This window comes from Lactuca saligna, chromosome 9, assembly GCF_052625555.1.
Source record: "Lactuca saligna cultivar CGN05327 chromosome 9, ASM5262555v1, whole genome shotgun sequence".
In the NCBI taxonomy this organism is placed as follows: domain Eukaryota; kingdom Viridiplantae; phylum Streptophyta; class Magnoliopsida; order Asterales; family Asteraceae; genus Lactuca; species Lactuca saligna.
The window spans coordinates 47,116,485-47,135,831 of NC_136425.1; the positions used below are offsets into that span (position 1 = coordinate 47,116,485).

The 19,347-nt window shown below is 32.7% G+C and overlaps 3 protein-coding genes across 3 annotated transcripts; 1 reads left to right on the forward strand and 2 right to left on the reverse strand.

Annotated features, from left to right (window-relative positions):
• Nucleotides 1-1,357: 1,357 nt before the first annotated feature.
• LOC145016315 (uncharacterized) lies at nucleotides 1,358-6,827 on the reverse strand. Its single transcript, XM_078974672.1, has 5 exons — nucleotides 6,558-6,827; nucleotides 6,227-6,476; nucleotides 5,515-6,144; nucleotides 1,587-1,638; nucleotides 1,358-1,508 (listed from the first exon to the last, which is right to left on the reverse strand). Exons 1-5 carry the CDS (start codon nucleotides 6,825-6,827, stop codon nucleotides 1,358-1,360), a joined length of 1,353 nt encoding a protein of 450 aa, XP_078830798.1.
• Nucleotides 6,828-9,784: 2,957 nt separating this feature from the next.
• Nucleotides 9,785-11,808, forward strand: LOC145017534 (thioredoxin F-type, chloroplastic-like). Its single transcript, XM_078975552.1, has 3 exons — nucleotides 9,785-10,152; nucleotides 11,223-11,322; nucleotides 11,597-11,808. The coding sequence occupies exons 1-3, from the start codon at nucleotides 9,845-9,847 to the stop codon at nucleotides 11,729-11,731; spliced, it is 543 nt and encodes a 180-aa protein (XP_078831678.1). The 5' UTR covers nucleotides 9,785-9,844; the 3' UTR covers nucleotides 11,732-11,808.
• Nucleotides 11,809-11,938: 130 nt separating this feature from the next.
• On the reverse strand, nucleotides 11,939-13,046 carry LOC145016317 (protein MOTHER of FT and TFL1 homolog 1-like). Its single transcript, XM_078974673.1, has 3 exons — nucleotides 12,783-13,046; nucleotides 12,642-12,723; nucleotides 11,939-12,292 (listed from the first exon to the last, which is right to left on the reverse strand). Exons 1-3 carry the CDS (start codon nucleotides 13,044-13,046, stop codon nucleotides 12,066-12,068), a joined length of 573 nt encoding a protein of 190 aa, XP_078830799.1. The 3' UTR covers nucleotides 11,939-12,065.
• Nucleotides 13,047-19,347: the final 6,301 nt, after the last annotated feature.

Genomic DNA, 19,347 nt, shown 5'->3' on the forward strand with positions numbered 1-19,347 from the left:
TCCAAACACACTAACAAATACATTCCCATAAGTTTTATATCAATCCAAGTACATCCAAAAAACATAAAAGGTAATAACTAAAAAATATATATAGTTTTAACTTAAAAGTATAGCATCAAGATTAAATCAAATCATGACATCAAGATTAAATCAAATCATGGATCTTAAGACATTGGAGTGTTATATGCATCAATCTCACGATCGCTTAATAAATGAAATTCATTGTCAACTTCATCATTATTAAAAACAAGGCCAATTTCTTTTTCTACAATATAAAAAAACAATGTTAATGTCACAAAATAGATTAATAATAAACTAAAATTATAACACTACAATAATATTTATGGTAGAAAAATGTCACCTTGTGTTTGAGAAACTGGTTCATGTTCTTCTTCGTCAAGCATATTTTCTAAATCATTGTAATTAAGTTCTCCTTCTGGCTCTTTTTCAACCACCCAAAAATCCGTTTTATCAATACATTCATAGTCAATATGATCGTAAAACCTTTTATCAACATTGAGTCTACAAAATCATTCACAAAAAAGTTGTAAAAATAAAATGACATTATTATTAATTAAATATTTTATTATAATATAACGTAACTATTTTTTAAATGCAAGTTGTAGTGCACAAATACAATAGCATTTTGTCTTTGATGTTCCAACCTATTCCTCTTTTTTGTATGAATATTTTCAAAGACACTCCAATTTCGTTCACAACCGGAAGACGATGCGGTTTGACTTAGTATTCTAATAGCAAACTTTTGTAATATTGGAGTATCTCCGCCAAATAACTTCCACTACTCATCTACAAATAAAATGGTAAGAAAAATATATATTTCACAATAATATAGTTAATAATAGTATACAAAAGTTAAATATTCTTTTATTTTTTTTTATTTCTATCATTTTCCTATAAATTTAAAGTTGTGCTACTTGTCATATTTAAATAAAGACAAAATTGCAAAAATGGTCGTATGCAAAATTTTGGGGTTTTAGTTCAAACCCCGATTTTTTGGATTCATGGTCCTTTTAGAATGGTTTGTATGTGGAATTGGTTCCCGAACTTAACTTCTGTTAACTTGATGTTGTTAACCCCCTCATATGCCTCTCACATGAGGGTATATTTGTCTTTTTTACTTTTAAGGGACCATTTTTGCATTGAAAAAAAGTATATCCCTCTTTTTTTAAAAAAAACTAATACCTATTTATTTATTTTAATAATTAAAAAAAATAAAAGATCTCTCTCTCTCTCTCTCCATAACCTGCCACGAAAAATACACAGTAAAACACACACACATTGTCCACATGATTACTAAAAGCACTCACCCTAAAAAATAAAATTAACTAATTTCAAATCAAAAAACACATATTGGTTCAACTTTCTTATTGTTGTTGGGGATGCACAAAGAAAAATCGCTCTTGTTCAAGTTTCTTATCACAGACAAATGAGAAACACAAGAAACACAAATCAAATCCAGAAAACATTGAAACTCCATTGGAGCAGTACTGTAAATCAAAAACACAAAATGAAAGTGAAGAAGAGTCAATGAGGCATTTGGTCGAACAGGTGGTGTGTGTGTTCACCATCGATGAAGCATGATTAACTGGTGATGAGTTCCATCAATTAGACAACAAGCTGATAAAATCAAGATTTCAATATGCAAAAAAACCTCATCTTCAAACTATTTTATCATGAAAAATCTTGTTTTCAAGGGTTCTATTTTATCACGAAAAAATCTCGTTCGTGTTTGATTTGAAGCATCGGAGGATTTCTTATTTGAACAGGTCTCTGTCTTTGATATTGCCATATTTATACTTATTTTTAGGCAATATTTAAGTACATTTTTATTAAAAAGTTGGTAATTTGTTTAGAATAATGGTACTTATGAGCTTAAATGTTGTTTACAGAAAAAAAAGAAGACTTTTGAATAAAAGAGGACTGGAAACGTAAAGAAAGAAACTTGGGAATTAGAGGAGTAAAAGTGAAGTAAATCTGGAGAAAAGGGTTATTCACGACGTGAGAATTAAAGAACTCACGACGTGAATCAATGGTTCTAGAAGATATGTACGCGGGTGAAGAAATCCTTGGCGGGCACGGTTATTTACTACTCACGACGTGAATTTATTATTATTCACGACGTGAATTTATGGATAACAGCAATTATAAAGATCCTTGACCTTTACGAATGGGGGACTTTTGGCAGAAGAAAAGGAGTTCCAGAAGACGTTTCAGAAGAGAAAAAAGGTCCTGGAAGAGGGATTTCAACACCAAAAGAAGTAAAGTTTTATCTTTAGTTGATTATAAACATGTTTTTCATTAGTTTTAGCTGTGTTAGTTTAATTACTATGATGAGCAGCTAAATCTAGCTACTTTTGCTTAGCTAGATGAAGCTTTGAACTTATGAATAGTTATATGTTTATGGATTAATTTGAGTTGGTAAGAATTGTTTGTGTTTGATTTGTATAACCTAGCATGTTATTATTTGTTTATCTAATTGCTAGATTGCATGTTCTGTGTAGCTTAGTGACTATGAAACTGCATGAACTTGTTTACCTAATAATTTAGTGAACATTAAATTGTTAGAGCTAGGATTGACCAATCTTAGTTAGTAATTAGACTGAATAAATCTTAGCTGTGCTAGAGAACGTGAATTGTGACCATAATTGCGTTTATACAACAAATCTTACATAGCATATCTACACTCATAATTAGTTATGTGTTTAATTATGTGTGAACATACATGGTTTAACATGAATTAGTTACTTATTGGTAAGATAGAACTAAATTACTAATATAACTAAAACCCAACTTAATAACCCATAATCATTAGCTAGCCATAAGGAAGAAGTGGATTCAACTAAGCAAGAGTGTATTTTTATTTAATTTGATTAAGTTCATCTGATCTTGCAAAATCAGATAAAACCCTTTATTAGATTTGCTAATAAATTAGGTTAATTTAATAGTAAGTAGATTAATTAGTAACACCGTTCCCTGTGATCGACACCCGACTTACCTAAGCTATACTGTAATCTGACTAGGTACACTGCCTATAAGAACATAGTTAGTCTTAGTTTGTTAGGTTATAAATATTAAAAATAGTGGGTACTTTTGTGCACATCAGTCTTCATCTGTTTGGAGAAGCTGAAATCACGAATGGAAGGTTGCGATTAGGAAGCTCCGATGGTGGAGTGTGGTTCTATAGTAGTTAAGTAGTCACAAGGGGGGAAATGCAAAGGCATCTAGTTTAGCAGTTCTTCTTCCCCTCGTTTCATCGAAGCCAAAATCGAGGACCACTGTAAACGAGGGGATGTTTTGAGTTTTTGATTGACAGGGAAGACTGAGGGAGGAAAGAGAGAAACTGGAATAGGGGTGGTAACCTTGGTTCGCCATATTCTTTCCTCGTCGGAGATGTACAACAAGAGAGAGAGAAGAGAGGTACAGTGTAAAGGAAGAGAGATTAGCTGGTGGGTGCGTTTGGGGTTGTGCTTGACGGTAAAATTGTAGAGGGCAGTCGGTGGGTAAAATCTAAAGGACAACAACGCTTTATTTTCTTCGTTGCCCATCCGGTGGAACAGGGGACGAGAGAGAGAGAGAGAGAGAGAGAGAGAGAGAGAGAGAGAAAGAGAGAGAGAGAGAGAGAGAGAGCTTTTTATTTTTTAATTATAAAAATAAATAAACACGTATATATATATATATATATATATATATATATATATATTCAGTACAAAAATGGTCCATTAGAAGTGAAAAGATAAATATACCCTCATGTGAAAGGCACATGATGAGGTTAACAGCAACAGGTTAACGGAAGTTAAGTTTGAGGACCAATTCCACATACAAACCACTCCAAAAGGACCATGAATCCAAAAAACTCGGAGTTTGGACTAAAACCCTAAAAATTTGCATACCACAGGGGCCATTTTTGCAATTTTATCTTAAAGAAAATTAATAATTTTTTATTATACTTGTTATCATCTAAAAATGACAAAACTACATTTTTCGTCCCTGTGGTTATCCAAAAATTGTGGATAAGGTCCAAAATGTTTTCAAGTTGCATGGTTGGTCCAAAACATGAAACTTCTTGTGGTTTTGGTCCCTGGAGTTAACTCCAGTCCATTTCCTTCTGTTTAGTGTAGCACGTGCCCTCCATGTGAGGGTAATTTCATCTTTTTATCTATTGGTCCCTGTCGTTTGAAAACTCCTTTAAGACTCAACCCACAACGTCTCTCTTCTCTTTCATCTTCATTCAGACAACACATCTTTCTCTCTTACTCTTTCTTGGTTGATCGATTTCTTTGTTCACTCACAATGGTGCAACAACTATGTTTTTGTGGAAGAGATGCTGTTGTGCGAACCTCCTGGACAGATTTAAACCTTGGTCGTCGTTTCTTTACATGCCCTAAACAGGTAACAATGTGCAAAATTAGGTCGACGATTTTGATTTAATAATCCATCCACTTTTTTGTATAATTGTAGGATTCAAAATGTGGATTTATTGGGTGGGTTGACCCCCCCCCCCCCCATGTGTCCAAGATCGACAACTATAATACCAGGATTGTTGAGAACAATCAACAGGCATGAGCTGGATTTGGGGAATATGCAACGTGATTCAACAAAACTCAAGATGTATTTGGTTATAAGTTGGGTTCTGCTTCTTTTGGTTATCTACTTTAGGAATTAGGGCTTACATGTTAGGGTGTACTTTTTGGAAGATTGTTGTAATGTTGTGTTTTGGTGTTGGTTTTTCTAAGCTGGAAGTGTTAGTTTTTGTTATAATTGTAAGTGGATAGTGTTAGTTTTTTGTTATCAATGGTAACTTGTTTTAATGAAATTGTTAGTTTTTGTTATAAATTGTCTCAATAGTTTTTGTTATAAATTGTCTCAGTTGAAATGGTTATGATAATAGTGTATGGTGCAATGCTGAAAATGTTAAATATTGTCTATGATGTTAACCATAACAGAATACTAGAAAGTACATTACCAATAATTGCTTTAACAAAATAAAAAACCAAACATTACCAGTACCAAAATTACATAGCTATTGCATAACCATGTTCAAAAGTGCATAACCATTACATAAACAAGTTCAAAAGGGCATAAATATTACTTAATAACTATATTTTTAAAACATTACCAACTATTACAATCACAAATAAAACAAAAAATCTAGTAGCCTACCCTTGCAACATTACCATTAAGCAGTACCAAAATTACATAGCTATTGCATAACCATGTTCAAAAGTGCATAACCATTACATAACCAAGTTCAAAAGGGCATAAATATTACTTAATAACTAGAGTTTTAAAACATTACCAACTATTACAACCACAAATAAAACACAAAATCTAGTAGCCTACCCTTACAACACTTCAAACTTCATTTGCTTGACTGGTACCTCCATTCCCCCCCCCCCCTACCCTTGCATGTCCTGGCATTATGGCCCTTGTTCTTACACTTACTACATGTCACACTCACAAATTTCCTAGTTAGCTTCTGACTTTCACACTGACCTTGTTGTGGGTTCTCTTTCTGACTTTGGCTTACACTCTTCTCATCAGCAGTCTGCCTCCTTTTCGTTTTTGGTCTTCCTGGCTGCTTGTGGTATGGTGGAGGGGTAAGGGTTGTTGGACAATCACTCTTAGGCCACATGCTCCTTCCTTTGATGGGGTCGATTGTGAAAGAGTACATGCTTTTCCATGTTTCTAGCCAATACACCTTATGCACATAGGTGTACATTTCTCCTACTTGCCCACCATTGTCTGCCATTTTAATGATTGTTGCAATTGCATGCTTGCAAGGCATGCCTATCAACTCCCATTTCTTACAACTACAAGTCATCTGCCCCATGTCCACAACATGTTGATCATGCCATGGTCCTTTAACCTGGTACTTACTCACTCCATTCCATCTTGCAGTGTATTGTGAAGCACTTGATATGTTTACATGTAACAACCTTTCACCAGTAGGTGTTAGTGGACCTGTGCACTTGTTTATCACCTTCATCACATTACAAACTCTTTTCATAAGATATTCCCTTATGAACTCCAAACAGGTTATTATTGGTTTATCCCTTCCTTTTACGAGCTTACTGTTGAAAACTTCACACAAATTATTCAACAACATATCTGACATTGCCCTACCTATTATTATATAGTACATGTTGGTAAGCAAAATCAATGGGAAATAATGAAAATATATAAAATTATACAAATAAGTAATTACCTGAGAAATGACTTCTAGCCCAATGATGGGGAGGGATTTTCATAAGCCATTCATATGCTTCCACATCATAGGATTTGAAATCTCTCATCAGTGTTTCAAACTCCGAGATGGTTGTGGCTTTAGCACAATTCCACAAATGTTCCTTGTACTCTGTAGTCCTCCATACTTTTCTCATATTCTCATAGATATGCCTTAGACAATATCTATGTTCAGCACAAGGAAATATCTGTGCAATAGCAGGTATGAGACCCTGTTTACATGAAGGAAATAGCTAAATTAGTATATAAGTATAAGTTAGTTGTCTAGCAAAATATGTTAACCATAAAAGTACCTTCTGCCTGTCACTGATAAATGAGAAGTTTGAGTTAGAATGAATGTCCAAGTCATCTCCAAGACATTCCAAAAACCATTTCCAGTTATCGGTGTTCTCAATCTCCACAATTGCATATGCTAGGGGATAGATTCCATTGTTGGAATCAACCCCAACAACTGTAAGAATCTGACCTGGGAATGGTCCTTTCATGAATGCACCATCCAAACCTAAAAAATCCTTCATCCCAATCTTAAACCCTTTCTTTAAAGCTCCTAAGCACACATACATCCTTTTGAATTGCCTGGTTGAGTTGTCACAGTTAGGCTCAGACTCCACTTGAATTTTTACAGTTGTATCCACATTTATTGCTTGTAATCTAACACATAATCTCTTAAAACGGCATACTGTTTAGTATAGTCTCCGACCACCATTTTTGTTGCGAGAGCTTTAGCCCTAAAAACTTTGTCACCCGAAATACTAACCTCATACTTCCTCTGTAGCTCCTCTTGAATTGCACGAATTGGTACTCTAGGATTTGATTCAATCTGAACCATAATCTGTTTCGAAATGAAGGTGGCAGTGCAAGATTTGATTTTTCTGGACTGAAGGCATATGTGATTGCGATTATATGTCTTTACAAACCAGTACTCATTATTATTTACCCTAGAAGCGTGGAGTCTCCAAGTACACTTGGCCTTTTGTTCAATTACTTCTTTTCCCTTTACCTTGTGCACTTCACCATGAGAACACACTCTCTCCTTGCCTAACTGTTTGATGATCTCCCTTCTTTTCCTATTATTGTATGAGTCTTCACCCATAGAATCCCATTCATCATTGTTAATAACCTCTATATCATCTACTTCCTCTACTTCCTCTTGAACATCATTACCCTCATAAAACTTATACACACTCCCTAAGTACTCTGCATCTGTGTCTATACTCATGTGAAAATTCTCCATGTCTACTTCAATATCCGGAATTAGGTTATCTTCATCAACCATAAAGTCACTATCTTCACTATCTTCACTGTTGTCTTCACTGCTATCTGAATCATCATCATTACTTGCATCTACATCAGCCATGTTGGATGGTTTTTTTTTTGGAATACTTTCATTAAATTCAACCCCATAGAAAGGGTCAAAATCTTCCAACATTTCCTCTTCTACACTATAGTTGTCTTCAAAAGGGACTTCATTTGATTGGTGTTGCTTATTCATAGCAGTTCACCCCTCCTGTACACCCTTATTTGCAATAGGTTGCCCCTCCTCTACATCTTCATTCACTAATTTTCAACCATTTCTACATCAGCATTAGTAGTCACAAGGTCAACTTGATCACCTTCAACAACTCTTATTCCTCCTTTGTCTACCCAATCTAAGTAAAGCTTTTTACTACATGATGAGCTACCTTGGGTAGGTTTCCAACCTCTGCCCCTACTCAACTCAGGTGTGAAAAACCCATACCTTGCCAAGGTCAACCCTACAGTAGGGGATACGAGCTGAGGTGGTTCCTCATATTCAATCTCTTCTATTATAACCCTTCCAGGACCATTTGGGGACATGAAATAGGTAACTAATGTTGTTTCTCCATGCTCTGTGTACACTTTTATCAGTTTGTTACCACTCACGTATTTTGATAGGTTACGTACATCATCATCATTACCTAGAGCTCTTAGTCCAAAATCCAAACCCTCATTGGGCAAACGGAAATGGTAGTAGATGACAGGTGGAACAACATACCCTAAATCTAACATGACGGAGTCCATTTCGTGTACTGAGAATTCTTCTATATCGATCACGTCAATGTATGCTACAACCCCTTCAATATACTTGATGCTTGGAAACTTTGTGAACTTCCCACCATGATGAAGTTCCATACTGAACATGGTGGGATGTCCAGCTTAAAAAAAAGACAAAAAACGATTTTTAGATTTCAAAAGTGTAAGAATGTGATCAAATACAGAGCATCTTACCATAAATTTGATTGGGATCAATTTCTTCACCGTGTGCTCTGATGGACCACATTGTCAGAACTATTTGCGAAATTTCAACTACAAATTGAAGCTCGATCAGGAAAAGGGTTTGTGATTAGGGTTTTTTTTTATCTTCACGTCGTCAAAGGTGGATGAAGGAATAGGAGTAGCCAACTGATAATTAGGGATGATATACACAAATAGGCTGTAGAGCTTTCAATTGGCGGTAATGTGTAATACAAATGAAAAGACGAAATTACCTTCACATGGAGGGCACGTGCTACACTAAACAGAAGGAAATGAACGGGAGTTAACTCCAGGGACCAAAACCACAAGAAGTTTCATGTTTTGGACCAACCATGCAACTTGAAAACATTTTGGACCTTATCCACAATTTTTGGATAACCACAGGGACGGAAAATGCAGTTTTGTCTCTAAAAATAATAAAAAGATTTAGAAAAAAAAAAAGAATATTTAATATTTAATTTCATATATATATATATATATATATATATATATATATATATATATATATATATATATATATATATATATATATATATATATATATATATATATATATATATTAATGTTAGGAATAGTAAACTTGCTATTTTTTTTGGCAGAATTGGTCCGTATATTATTGTTGACTTTAAACTTAGGAATAGTAAAATTGGATGTTTTTTGATAACTTGACTTTTCATTCTTTAGCTATTTTGACACTTTTGGTCATTGCACTCAATATTTTTAAACGTTAATATTTAAAGTTTGGTCACAAAACTTTAACGGTTTGACAACTTTGATCATTTTTCTAAAAAGTTGCTAATTTCTACCCCTTTAATTTTTTAGCAATTTTGACACTTCTGGTCCTTGCAGTAAAAACTTTTATATTTTTTCATAAAAACATAAAAAAAAAAAAACAGTCTGAAGCAAAGTTTGGGGTTTTTCATCATTGCACTATCTACGACTGTTATATTTACCGATTCGGAAACAATATTGAAATTTTTTGACCCTCGCGTAGCGGGGGTAACGTTTCTGGTTGTTATTGTGGTATTTATGTATCAACTGTTATTATAATTGATTTCATAGGAGTTAATCGTTTAATACTTTGATTATTGAATTATCACTATTTATTTTGACTAAAAAGTCTCCTTGCTCCATGGTAGCCACAAGAAATTAACTACCGAAACTACCCTCGGATATTCGAATCAAATCAATCGAACTCAAGGGCAACTCCGTACTTTTACACAAGATATCGTACCATCTAGCTTTCTCCATCACATCTCCTTCCAAGCATTCAGATACTCCGAGATAACCGCCCTCCATCGCTACAATGGCGTTACAAATTCATCATGTTTGCCGGCCGATTCCGCCGCCGCCGTCAACTGGATCACTGTCGTCATGGCCGACTAAGCAGTTCACCATCGGCAGAGACGTTCACCGATCCGTTGCTTCAACCAAGTCGATCGCTAGTAAAACCAGAAAAAACTTGAGGTCTTCGGTGAGGGTCAGATCGAGCTTGGAGATGTCCGGTCCAACGGTCGTTGTAGGTCAGGTTACCGAGGTTGATAAGGATACATTTTGGCCAATCGTTAATGCCGCTGGTGATAAGACCGTTGTTCTGGATATGTACACTCAATGGTAATTAATTAGCTCCATTATATTCTCCTGCATTTGCTATTATTTAATTCCGTGATTGCTTTTCTGAGGAGGTCAAATAGGATATACTTCTCTTTTGTGATATCGAAACCCTGGACTTGGCTCCGTGGAGTGTTTGTTTATGGAATAAATCATCAGAATCAACAATTTAAAAGTATCACAAACGAATTTGGAAGTTAATGTGTTAATGAAGTTTTCATGTATGGAGGGCAGGGGTTAAGGGATAAATGTGTTAAAAATATTCTTGTTTCCTAATGATTCTGAATATGAAGTAGGAAACAAATGTGATTCCTAGGTGAGTTCAAGATGATTTCATATACCTTCTTTCAAACAGTAGATTATGTTAAACTTCATTGCTAAAGTTCCATAGTCCACATATTTGTGCGAATAGCTGAATAGTGCTGATTATACATGCTGTATGGTTAGAGATCATTAAATACTCCCTCAATTGAATTCCTAAGTACTTGAGAAGCTTATGAACTCTTTCCTAGATTTTCCTTCTGTGTGTTGAGGTTTACTTTGCTCCATGGATCTTGTATCACTTTCTTGGAATTAAACTGTTTGCAATTCAGCTGGATTTTTAGTTTGTACTTATAAACATAATTGGAATACTGAAAGGCCAACAAATGACAAATCTAAAAACATCGATTAATACTTGTTCATTGAAGTTCATTCAAGTGTCAAGCATGTTCCCTATCAAAAGCTTACATTCTGCAAGATCTCTGTAGAACATTGTGTGTCTCTCAGTTCATGTACACATTCTAAGGTACTCCCTTCACCCAAAAAAAAAAGTCAACCTTTGACTTCTGAATATATATTGAGTTGGATCTAACATTGAAAATTGATAAACTGGGAAAATCTTTATATGCCATCTTCTATTTGACATAGAATCTGTGCTTACTTTTCTTAAGAAAAGTTAAACTTTGGTACACCCAACCCAAGTTATTGTTTTTGTTACCAACTTGAATATTTTAAACTCCTTGCTTGTTAACAAATTCATGTAAAAGTATTTATTTATTTATTGATATTGTTATAACATATCATTGTAATAGGTGTGGTCCTTGCAAAATTATAGCTCCAAAATTCGAAGAATTGGCTGAGAAGTATCTTGATGTTGTCTTTCTAAAGCTTGACTGCAATCAAGAAAATAAGGTATATATGCTTATCATTTTTCATTATATATTGATGTTTAATTTGTCAATCTTTTAATTATAGAATAAATTTTTTTGTATAATAGGCAAGCGGAAGTGATTTTTTTTCTTTTCCCAAACTTTACATTCAAACAATAAGATCACAAGCTTGAATTTTTATAATCATACCAATTACATTAAATTTATCTAATTATAAAACTATTTGTCATTTTGTTTTATGTTGGTTAATTTGGTTAAAATTGGACAAAAAAGTTGAAATTTTGAAATTTTGGCAGCCATTGGCAAAGGAGCTAGGCATAAAGGTGGTACCTACCTTCAAGATTCTTAAACATGGTAAGATTCTAAAAGAAGTCACTGGAGCTAAGTTTGATAGTGTAGTTGCTGCAATGGAGGATGTTAGATCCAGTTAAACCCTGTGTGTATAGTGTATACCTTAAGCGTTCATATGTTTAAAATTAATCTAAACCCCAAACTCATTTTCCTTCTAGGTCCTTTTCTATTAATCATTGATTATCGACAACCAAACATAACACTTTTTTATTTAATATGGAAATATCATCATTACATATGCATAATAACCGACGTAACATAGCAACATCAATTCAACAACGACCGAAAGGACACTTCAAACATACAGGACACTTCAAACATAAAATAACATAGAATAAAATAAGACAAAGAACACTTCAAACATATAGGACACTTCAAACATAAAATAACATAGAATAAAATAAGACGAATTAATCATGCATTTGCATTCCTTCCATTAGCTTGCCTTCGAACATTAAAATACGATAACCCAACTGGGTTTCCCATGTTGTGCCTGTTGGCAAAATCCTCAACATTGAAGTGAAAACGAGATTCAATTGCGTCTATATCATCGAGTCGAGCTTGTTGTTGGTATAAAAAAAGTATGTAACGATGAACACCAATTTGAGGGTTGGGTCCCACATATGGCATAATTTCAGTTCCTATTACATACACAATTTAATGTAAGCGACGACAACAAAACCAATGCGATAAAGGGATGTAAAATCTAATCAACCAACCCACAACCTAGGGTATTTAGAGAGACTGCTTCTATATATGACCTCCAACGTAAAAAGAAAATATTGTAGTTGCCTAAGTGTATCTACTACACATGAAACTTCAATCCACAATGAAATATAAATTGTGGTTTTATTAAAAAAAGCTGATATAACCACCAAAGTTGCATGTAAACACGAGCAAGACTAAAAAACAATAGAAAGAAATATTTGATGGATGCTACGAAAAAATGCATAAACATGAAGAAAATTCATTTCGGAACAACTTGTTTACCTTGCGTACATGACGCCCCACCAGGAATGTTGGTTACAATCCTAAAACAGAAACCACGTGTCAGGAAACATAAAATGAAACACTACAATATTAAAAAAAATCATAGTTTGATAGAAGAGAAAGGGCAAAAAATTGGAAAACATCCAACCATGATATGAGTTGGCCAAGGTGTGGTGCATTTGGGTTTGGAACATCTGGATCGATCATAACCAAGGTGTAGAGCTCATTAGGTTGACCACCAATGACAACTCTTGGAGCATTTTGAACAACAAAGGTCTTGAGCTCACAACTATTGATCAACGCATCGGCTCCAAAGTACACCGACATAGGGATTGTAGGTATAAATGGTTCCATCACATCTTTAAGAGCTTTTCTGAGAGCATCAAGATATGTGATTGCACTCATTTTTTGGTTTTGTTTGTAATTTGTATGTTTAATATGCTCTTAACGAGTCTCGTTATATAGAGATGCTAGGGCAATGAAGACGACATCTCATGTGAGTAATCATCACATGAAAATTTACAAAAGAACATTGCAATTCACACCTTGTAAACATCATAAAAGCAAGTCTTAATGCAACAAGAAAAGCATTAAGTTGCCCCTTTATATGCAAGGGAACCATGTAATACACATTGCATTAGCTATTTTTAGATGTGATCATGTTGTTTATGCCACATTTTTGTGGATGTATATTGGTTGATAATAGTGATCTCGGAAAAAAGTTCTAACTTTAACTTGTGAATTCAAAAGTACTTTTTGATATATATGTCTAAACTTGTATCTATAATGGTAATTATTGAAACTAACTTCAGAAATAAGATAGGTTGTTACTAGAAAAATATAATGTATATCATAAAAGAGTTCTAGAAAATTAATAATTTTAAAGTAACAAGCTACCTTATCTCTTTATTAACATTAATATAATGTTACGAGACAATAGTATTTACTGAGGTAGACAAACATATGATACTAAATAAGATGAAGAAAATATATATTAAGACATTTATGGTTCCAATGTGTATAAGGAGTTGTATTGTAGTACTTGAGTTCGATATAAAAGAGAATGCAAAAATGTATAGGAAAAACGGACGTAATGAATTATAAACTAATGTAAAAAGATGTAAATATTATTTCCATCTTTGATTTATAATTTTTTTTATAATTATTATTCTTATAGAACGATAGACTATCTAAAGTTGAAATATATGATATTCGAATCTAGCATAACTTCTTACGGAGTGCTTAATTCTCCAAGTGAACATCCAAAATACCGGTTAATGATTTTTCTACATTTAAAAATCGTTAGCTTTATATATATATATATATATATATATATATATATATATATATATTGAAACCCACAGTATGATTATTAATTTGTTAATTTAAATATAATATTAAATTTCAAACATAAATCAAAATTTCAAATAAATTTGAAAAAATTATATATCTAAAGATTATGATTAAAAATAGTTAAATTTTTTTAAATATAATGTTAAAACTAAAGCTAAATTATTAACAAAAATGTTAATCAAGATTTTTTTTAATAATAAATTATTTCAAATATTAAACATAAGTGAAAATATTAAATTCACACGCAACTTAAGAATAGATAACTTAAGTGATATGATTATAAAAGATGTCTATTTTAACTGATAACCCTTAACATTTTGTTTATATATACAGAAAAACCGTTATATTTTCAGTTATCTTCCAGATTTACCCAAATTTCTTTTTTTTCTTTTCTTTTTTTTTTTTAAGAATTATTGATTGTTTTGTGAAATAATATTTATCTTGTTTGTTTTTAAGCTGACATGAAAAAAAACAATATCACTTATATTTGCTTAATTAAATGACCGTTGAGTAAATGATCTATTTCTTACGTTTTAACTTAGATAACACTACTTATTTTGTTTTCATGTTACCATTAAAATGTAAAAGATAAATTTAATATAAGAAAAGAATCGACAATTTCTATTAAAACATGATATTTAGGTTAATGTGAAAGTTAATTATAAATGTATGGGTTTTTCTATATATAAATAAAATATAAGAGTTTTTCTGAATAATGATAGATAAATAGTTGTGTTTTTTTATGCATTTTGCCCTTAAAAATAACCATAAATAAAAAATACTTTCCAAAAAACTATATATATATATTAAAAGGTAAATTTATTTTTATTTCCATATGAAACCAATAATGTATGAATGATATATGAAACCAATAATGTATGAATGATATGGTTTTAATATATATCTATCTTATCATATATTTAAAGTAATTAAAATGTTATTTTAATAATAGTGTATGAATCATTAATTCAAAGTTAATAAGGGATATAGTTATTTTAATAACATATATTTAGAAATATTTTAATTAGATTGTTTTATTTTTCGCAACACACAACATTCACCTAGTTAATAGCCATATAATTATATAATTACAGAAGGACACCTTATCTCATGCTTTCAAGTATAACATTTAGCATTTAAGCGTAACAATATGAAAAAAATTTAGGAATAAGAGAAAGGGAACCAAAGTGTCTTTATTGGATGCCCTCCGTCAAATGTAGCAAAATGTCGAGGGTTGAAGCCTCGTTGAAAATGTGTGTAGATTTATGAAGTGTTAAGAGGTGTGTGCGTTAGTTGTTAGAAAAAATGAACAAAGGAGAGAAAAAACTTCTTTGTGACAAAATTTTAAATGCATTTAGAGAAACCCTAGACCTCTCTAATTGAACCATGTGTGTACCTTAACTATGCATATATATTTTAAATTACTCTAAACCCTCAACTCATTTCCACATAAGTTTTCTATTAAATATTGATTCTAGACAACCAAACGAAAAGAACTGTATTTAATACATAGGTATAAATAGTTTTTTTTTTTTTTTTTGGGTTTAAGTACTTGGTCCGGTTCTATTTCATACGGAAATGGGCAAACACATAGGAGTGCCTACAAAAATGCAGTTTATTTTTATCATGATTTCAACTATTACTTTTAACATTTTAAGAACAGAATATAATATAATTAGGAATAAGAGAGATGAAAGATCTCTACGTTGCAAACCCTAAGTGTGTTTAGAGAAACTGTAGCTCTCCACTAACGAATATACAAAAAAAAAAAAAAAAAAAAAAAACCCTACAAAACCGAATAAAATTTTGTCTCTCATTAAAAACCTACCATGCATGTAAAAAGAATAGAGCAATTATTGGTATTCTTTTAAATTGCTGGGTTATTATTCTTTATAAAAAATAGTAATATGCAACTAAAAATAATATTTTGTTCTATCATGTTATTTTTAATATGGTGACATTTAGTTTACTTATTATTTTGGAATGATTACAAATGATAAGATTTTTTTTAAATAGTTGCATATTATAAAAAACTAGCAAAACTCCCAAAGTTACAAAGAAAAATAGATATGGTAGAATTTTTTAACCACTCCACCCAACTAGTACACCATTCAGTTTTTCTATTTGTAATCCATAAAAAAAGAATGAGAAACTACAAAACGCTTAGATAGTCGATAACAAATGATTTTTTTTTAATAAGGGGCATTTAGTTTTTACATATTGTTTAGCGGTCGTAAGCCAAATACTTTTGTGCCAGATACGGCATCCATTGAGATGAGATACGAGATCCTTTGAGATGAGAGCCAATCTATCCGATATGTAAAGGAAGAGAAAATTGGCGTATCCACAACCCACCAACTAGCACAAAGACTCCAAAGTTCAACCGCCAAGGAACAATTGAAATTTTGATTTGAAAGATCGGTTTACAGAAAATGAAATAAAATTTAATTCATTTCTTTTGCATAACTTTGTCTGAGTAGTAATTCTGTCAAGAAATTTGGAATGTTAATATAAAAAAATAACAAATATTGTTTATTAACTTTTCATTAAAAAAACATTTTAAATATATAAAATCGTATTTAAACTAACTTTCTAATAATAATATTACCACATTACTTTTTATAACTACTTTAGATATAAAGATAAATTATGCATATGATATCAATTCTTAAACATGAAGACTATTTATTAAGATTAAAGAAACTATGACCTTATTTTGGTAATTAAGTTTGTAAAATTTTGAAGAAACTATTGCTTATCGGTACTTGTTTATCGCAATTAATTTGAGTGCCTCTCACTTCGTGTACACATTCTAAGGTACCGCTTCACCCAAAAAAAGAGTTGATCTTTGACTTCTGAATATCTATTGAATAGGATCCAACATTGGAATTTGACATATTGGAAAAATCTTTACATGCCATCTTCATTTGACATAGAATCCATGCTTACCTTTTTCTTAAGAAAAAGTCAACTATGGTACACCTGAGTTATTGTTTATTACCAACTTGAATGTTGAATATTTTAAACTCCTTGCTTGTAATAGGTGTGGTCGTTGCAAGATTATAGCTCCAAAATTCCAACAATTGGCTGAGAAGTATCTTGATGTTGTCTTTCTAAAGCACACTACAATCAAGAAAATAAGGTATATATGCTTATTATTTTTAAATAGACAAAATTGTAAATTTGATCCCTGTGGTATTCAAAAAAACTTTGGATAGGATCCAAAAGGTTTTCAGCTTGCATGGAATGTGTAAAATCAAGGTTTTTTTTTGCGTTTTTGGTCCAAAAATACTTAAAAAAACAATTATACCCTTTGATTTATTTTATTTTTCCTTTTTCTATAAGTATGTTAATGTTATTATGATTTAAAAAAAAAAAAGGAATTTTACACTCCCACCTCCACCACTCTCTCTCTCTCTCTTTCTTTCTCATTTATTAAATCAGGAAAAAACCCAAATTTTTTACTACTTGGCTACCAGATTATACGCATCTGCTTTCTTTCTTCCTTCTCAATCTCACGCATCTGATTTCTTTTCTTTCTTCTTTTATGGTTTATAACTCATGCATCTATTCTTTTCTTTTTTCAGCTTCCTTCCCTTGGTATATCATATACACATGTAGTTTTCTTTCTTGATCTCGTGCCCTCTTTCCATGTAGATTTCTTTCAGTTGCAGCTTAATAGAAATGGTTTTTTAGGATCGATCCCAATAGAGCACGAGATGTTACCTAAGAAGTCAAGCTTGCCGGTCACCGCCCATAACCCTTCTCCGTCCACAACCACCCTTGATATAGCGACCGATATAGAAGACCCCTTGAAATCGGATTTAGTTTTCCAACTGATTAACAATAAGAGAAACCAATTTCACCTAAAATCGGATTTGGTCGAATTCTATGTCTGATTTCACCTGCATCCTCATTGATTTTACTGCGTGTATGTGTGTGTTTTTTCATTTCTGGGAATTGACTTGTGTGTAGGTGTTAATCCCAGAAATTGATTTGTGTGTGGGTGTTTCAATGAGATTCAAAAACGGATTTTGCATTTCCGATTGTGAAACATAAACAGAAACATGAGCAAATCTATGAGTGTGTTTGTTTTGTGTTTTGTGTTTTTTTAAGAACCCTAGAAAATATAGAGTTTGTATGTATGTGTTCTTGAATTTTGACAACTGCACCCAGAGAGAGAGAGAGAGAGAGAGAGAGAAAGAAAGAGAGAGAGAGAGTACACACTTCCCTTTACTCAATTCCATAGGGCCTTTTCATCAGTTGTAGGGTTTAGTGCCCGAAATTGACTTGGCTTTGCCAAAAGGCCTCATCTCTAAAAGCCCGGTTCGCGAGGCGTCCCTCTCGTAGTAGAGTTCCAAACCTCACTTCGCGCGTCTACCGTGGGCACGATAACTGGTACACCAAAGGTGCATCCTTCGCGGTCCTCTCATACTAGGGAAAGGTCCTCTCAATGCTCTAACGCCCACATCAGATATGGATCGAACTGTCTCATGACATTCTGAACCCAACTCACGTACCGCTTTAATGGGCGAACAACCCAACCCTTGGAACATACTATAGCCCAGGTGGCGAAGATCCGACATCGAGGTGCCAAATCTTCCCGTCGATGTGAGCTCTTGGGGAAGATCAACATGTTATCCCTAGAGTAACTTTTATCTGTTGAGCGACAGCCCTTCCACTCGGCATCGTTAGATCACTAAGGCTGACTTTTATCCTTGCTCGATGGGTGGGTCTTGCAGTCAAGCTCCCTTTTTCCTTTGCACTCGAGGGCCAATCTCCGTCGGTGAAATTTTATTTTTTATTTTTTATTTGTAGTTATTTAAATACCAAAATAAATAAAGACAAAAGAAAAAGGAAATGAAAAGGGTAGAATGGACTTTTCAAGTGTATCAATGATCAAAAACCCAGAAAAACCATGATTTTGGACCTTCCATGCAAGCTGATTTTTTTTGGATTCTATCTAAAGTTTTTTGAATACCACAGGGACCAAATTTGCAGTTTCGTCTTTTTAAATATATATGGATGTTTAATTTGTTAACCATCTTTTCATAATAGCCAATAAAAACTTTTTTTTTCCAACTATACATTCAAAAAATAAGATCACAAGCTTGAATTCTTATAATCAAACCAGTTACATTAAATATATCAAATTACATTCAAACTATGTAAAATGAATCATCAACAATCATTTAGCTCCATTAAGATTCTTTTTATCAAATTGTTCAACATTCTGTTTTATTATGTTGGTTAATTAGATTAAAGTTGAACAAAAATGTTAAAATTTAAAATTTGGACAACCATTGAAAAAGGAGCTAGGCGTAAAGATGGTACCTACCTTCAAGATTCTTAA

Excerpts from the sequence above, each read along its gene's own strand:
- LOC145016315 (XM_078974672.1), bottom strand. The coding sequence starts at position 6,827 with ATGTATGTGTGCTTAGGAGCTTTAAAGAAAGGGTTTAAGATTGGGATG. Across the intron at positions 6,477-6,557 it reads TTATCAGTGACAGGCAGAAG|GGTCTCATACCTGCTATTGC; the intron begins GTACTTTTATGG and ends TCATGTAAACAG. Across the intron at positions 6,145-6,226 it reads GGCTAGAAGTCATTTCTCAG|GTAGGGCAATGTCAGATATG; the intron begins GTAATTACTTAT and ends ATATAATAATAG.
- LOC145017534 (XM_078975552.1), top strand. The coding sequence starts at position 9,845 with ATGGCGTTACAAATTCATCATGTTTGCCGGCCGATTCCGCCGCCGCCG. Across the intron at positions 10,153-11,222 it reads CTGGATATGTACACTCAATG|GTGTGGTCCTTGCAAAATTA; the intron begins GTAATTAATTAG and ends TCATTGTAATAG. Across the intron at positions 11,323-11,596 it reads ACTGCAATCAAGAAAATAAG|CCATTGGCAAAGGAGCTAGG; the intron begins GTATATATGCTT and ends AAATTTTGGCAG.
- LOC145016317 (XM_078974673.1), bottom strand. The coding sequence starts at position 13,046 with ATGAGTGCAATCACATATCTTGATGCTCTCAGAAAAGCTCTTAAAGAT. Across the intron at positions 12,724-12,782 it reads AACTCATATCATGGTTGGAT|TGTTTCATTTTATGTTTCCT; the intron begins GTTTTCCAATTT and ends TTAATATTGTAG. Across the intron at positions 12,293-12,641 it reads TGGGGCGTCATGTACGCAAG|GAACTGAAATTATGCCATAT; the intron begins GTAAACAAGTTG and ends TGTATGTAATAG.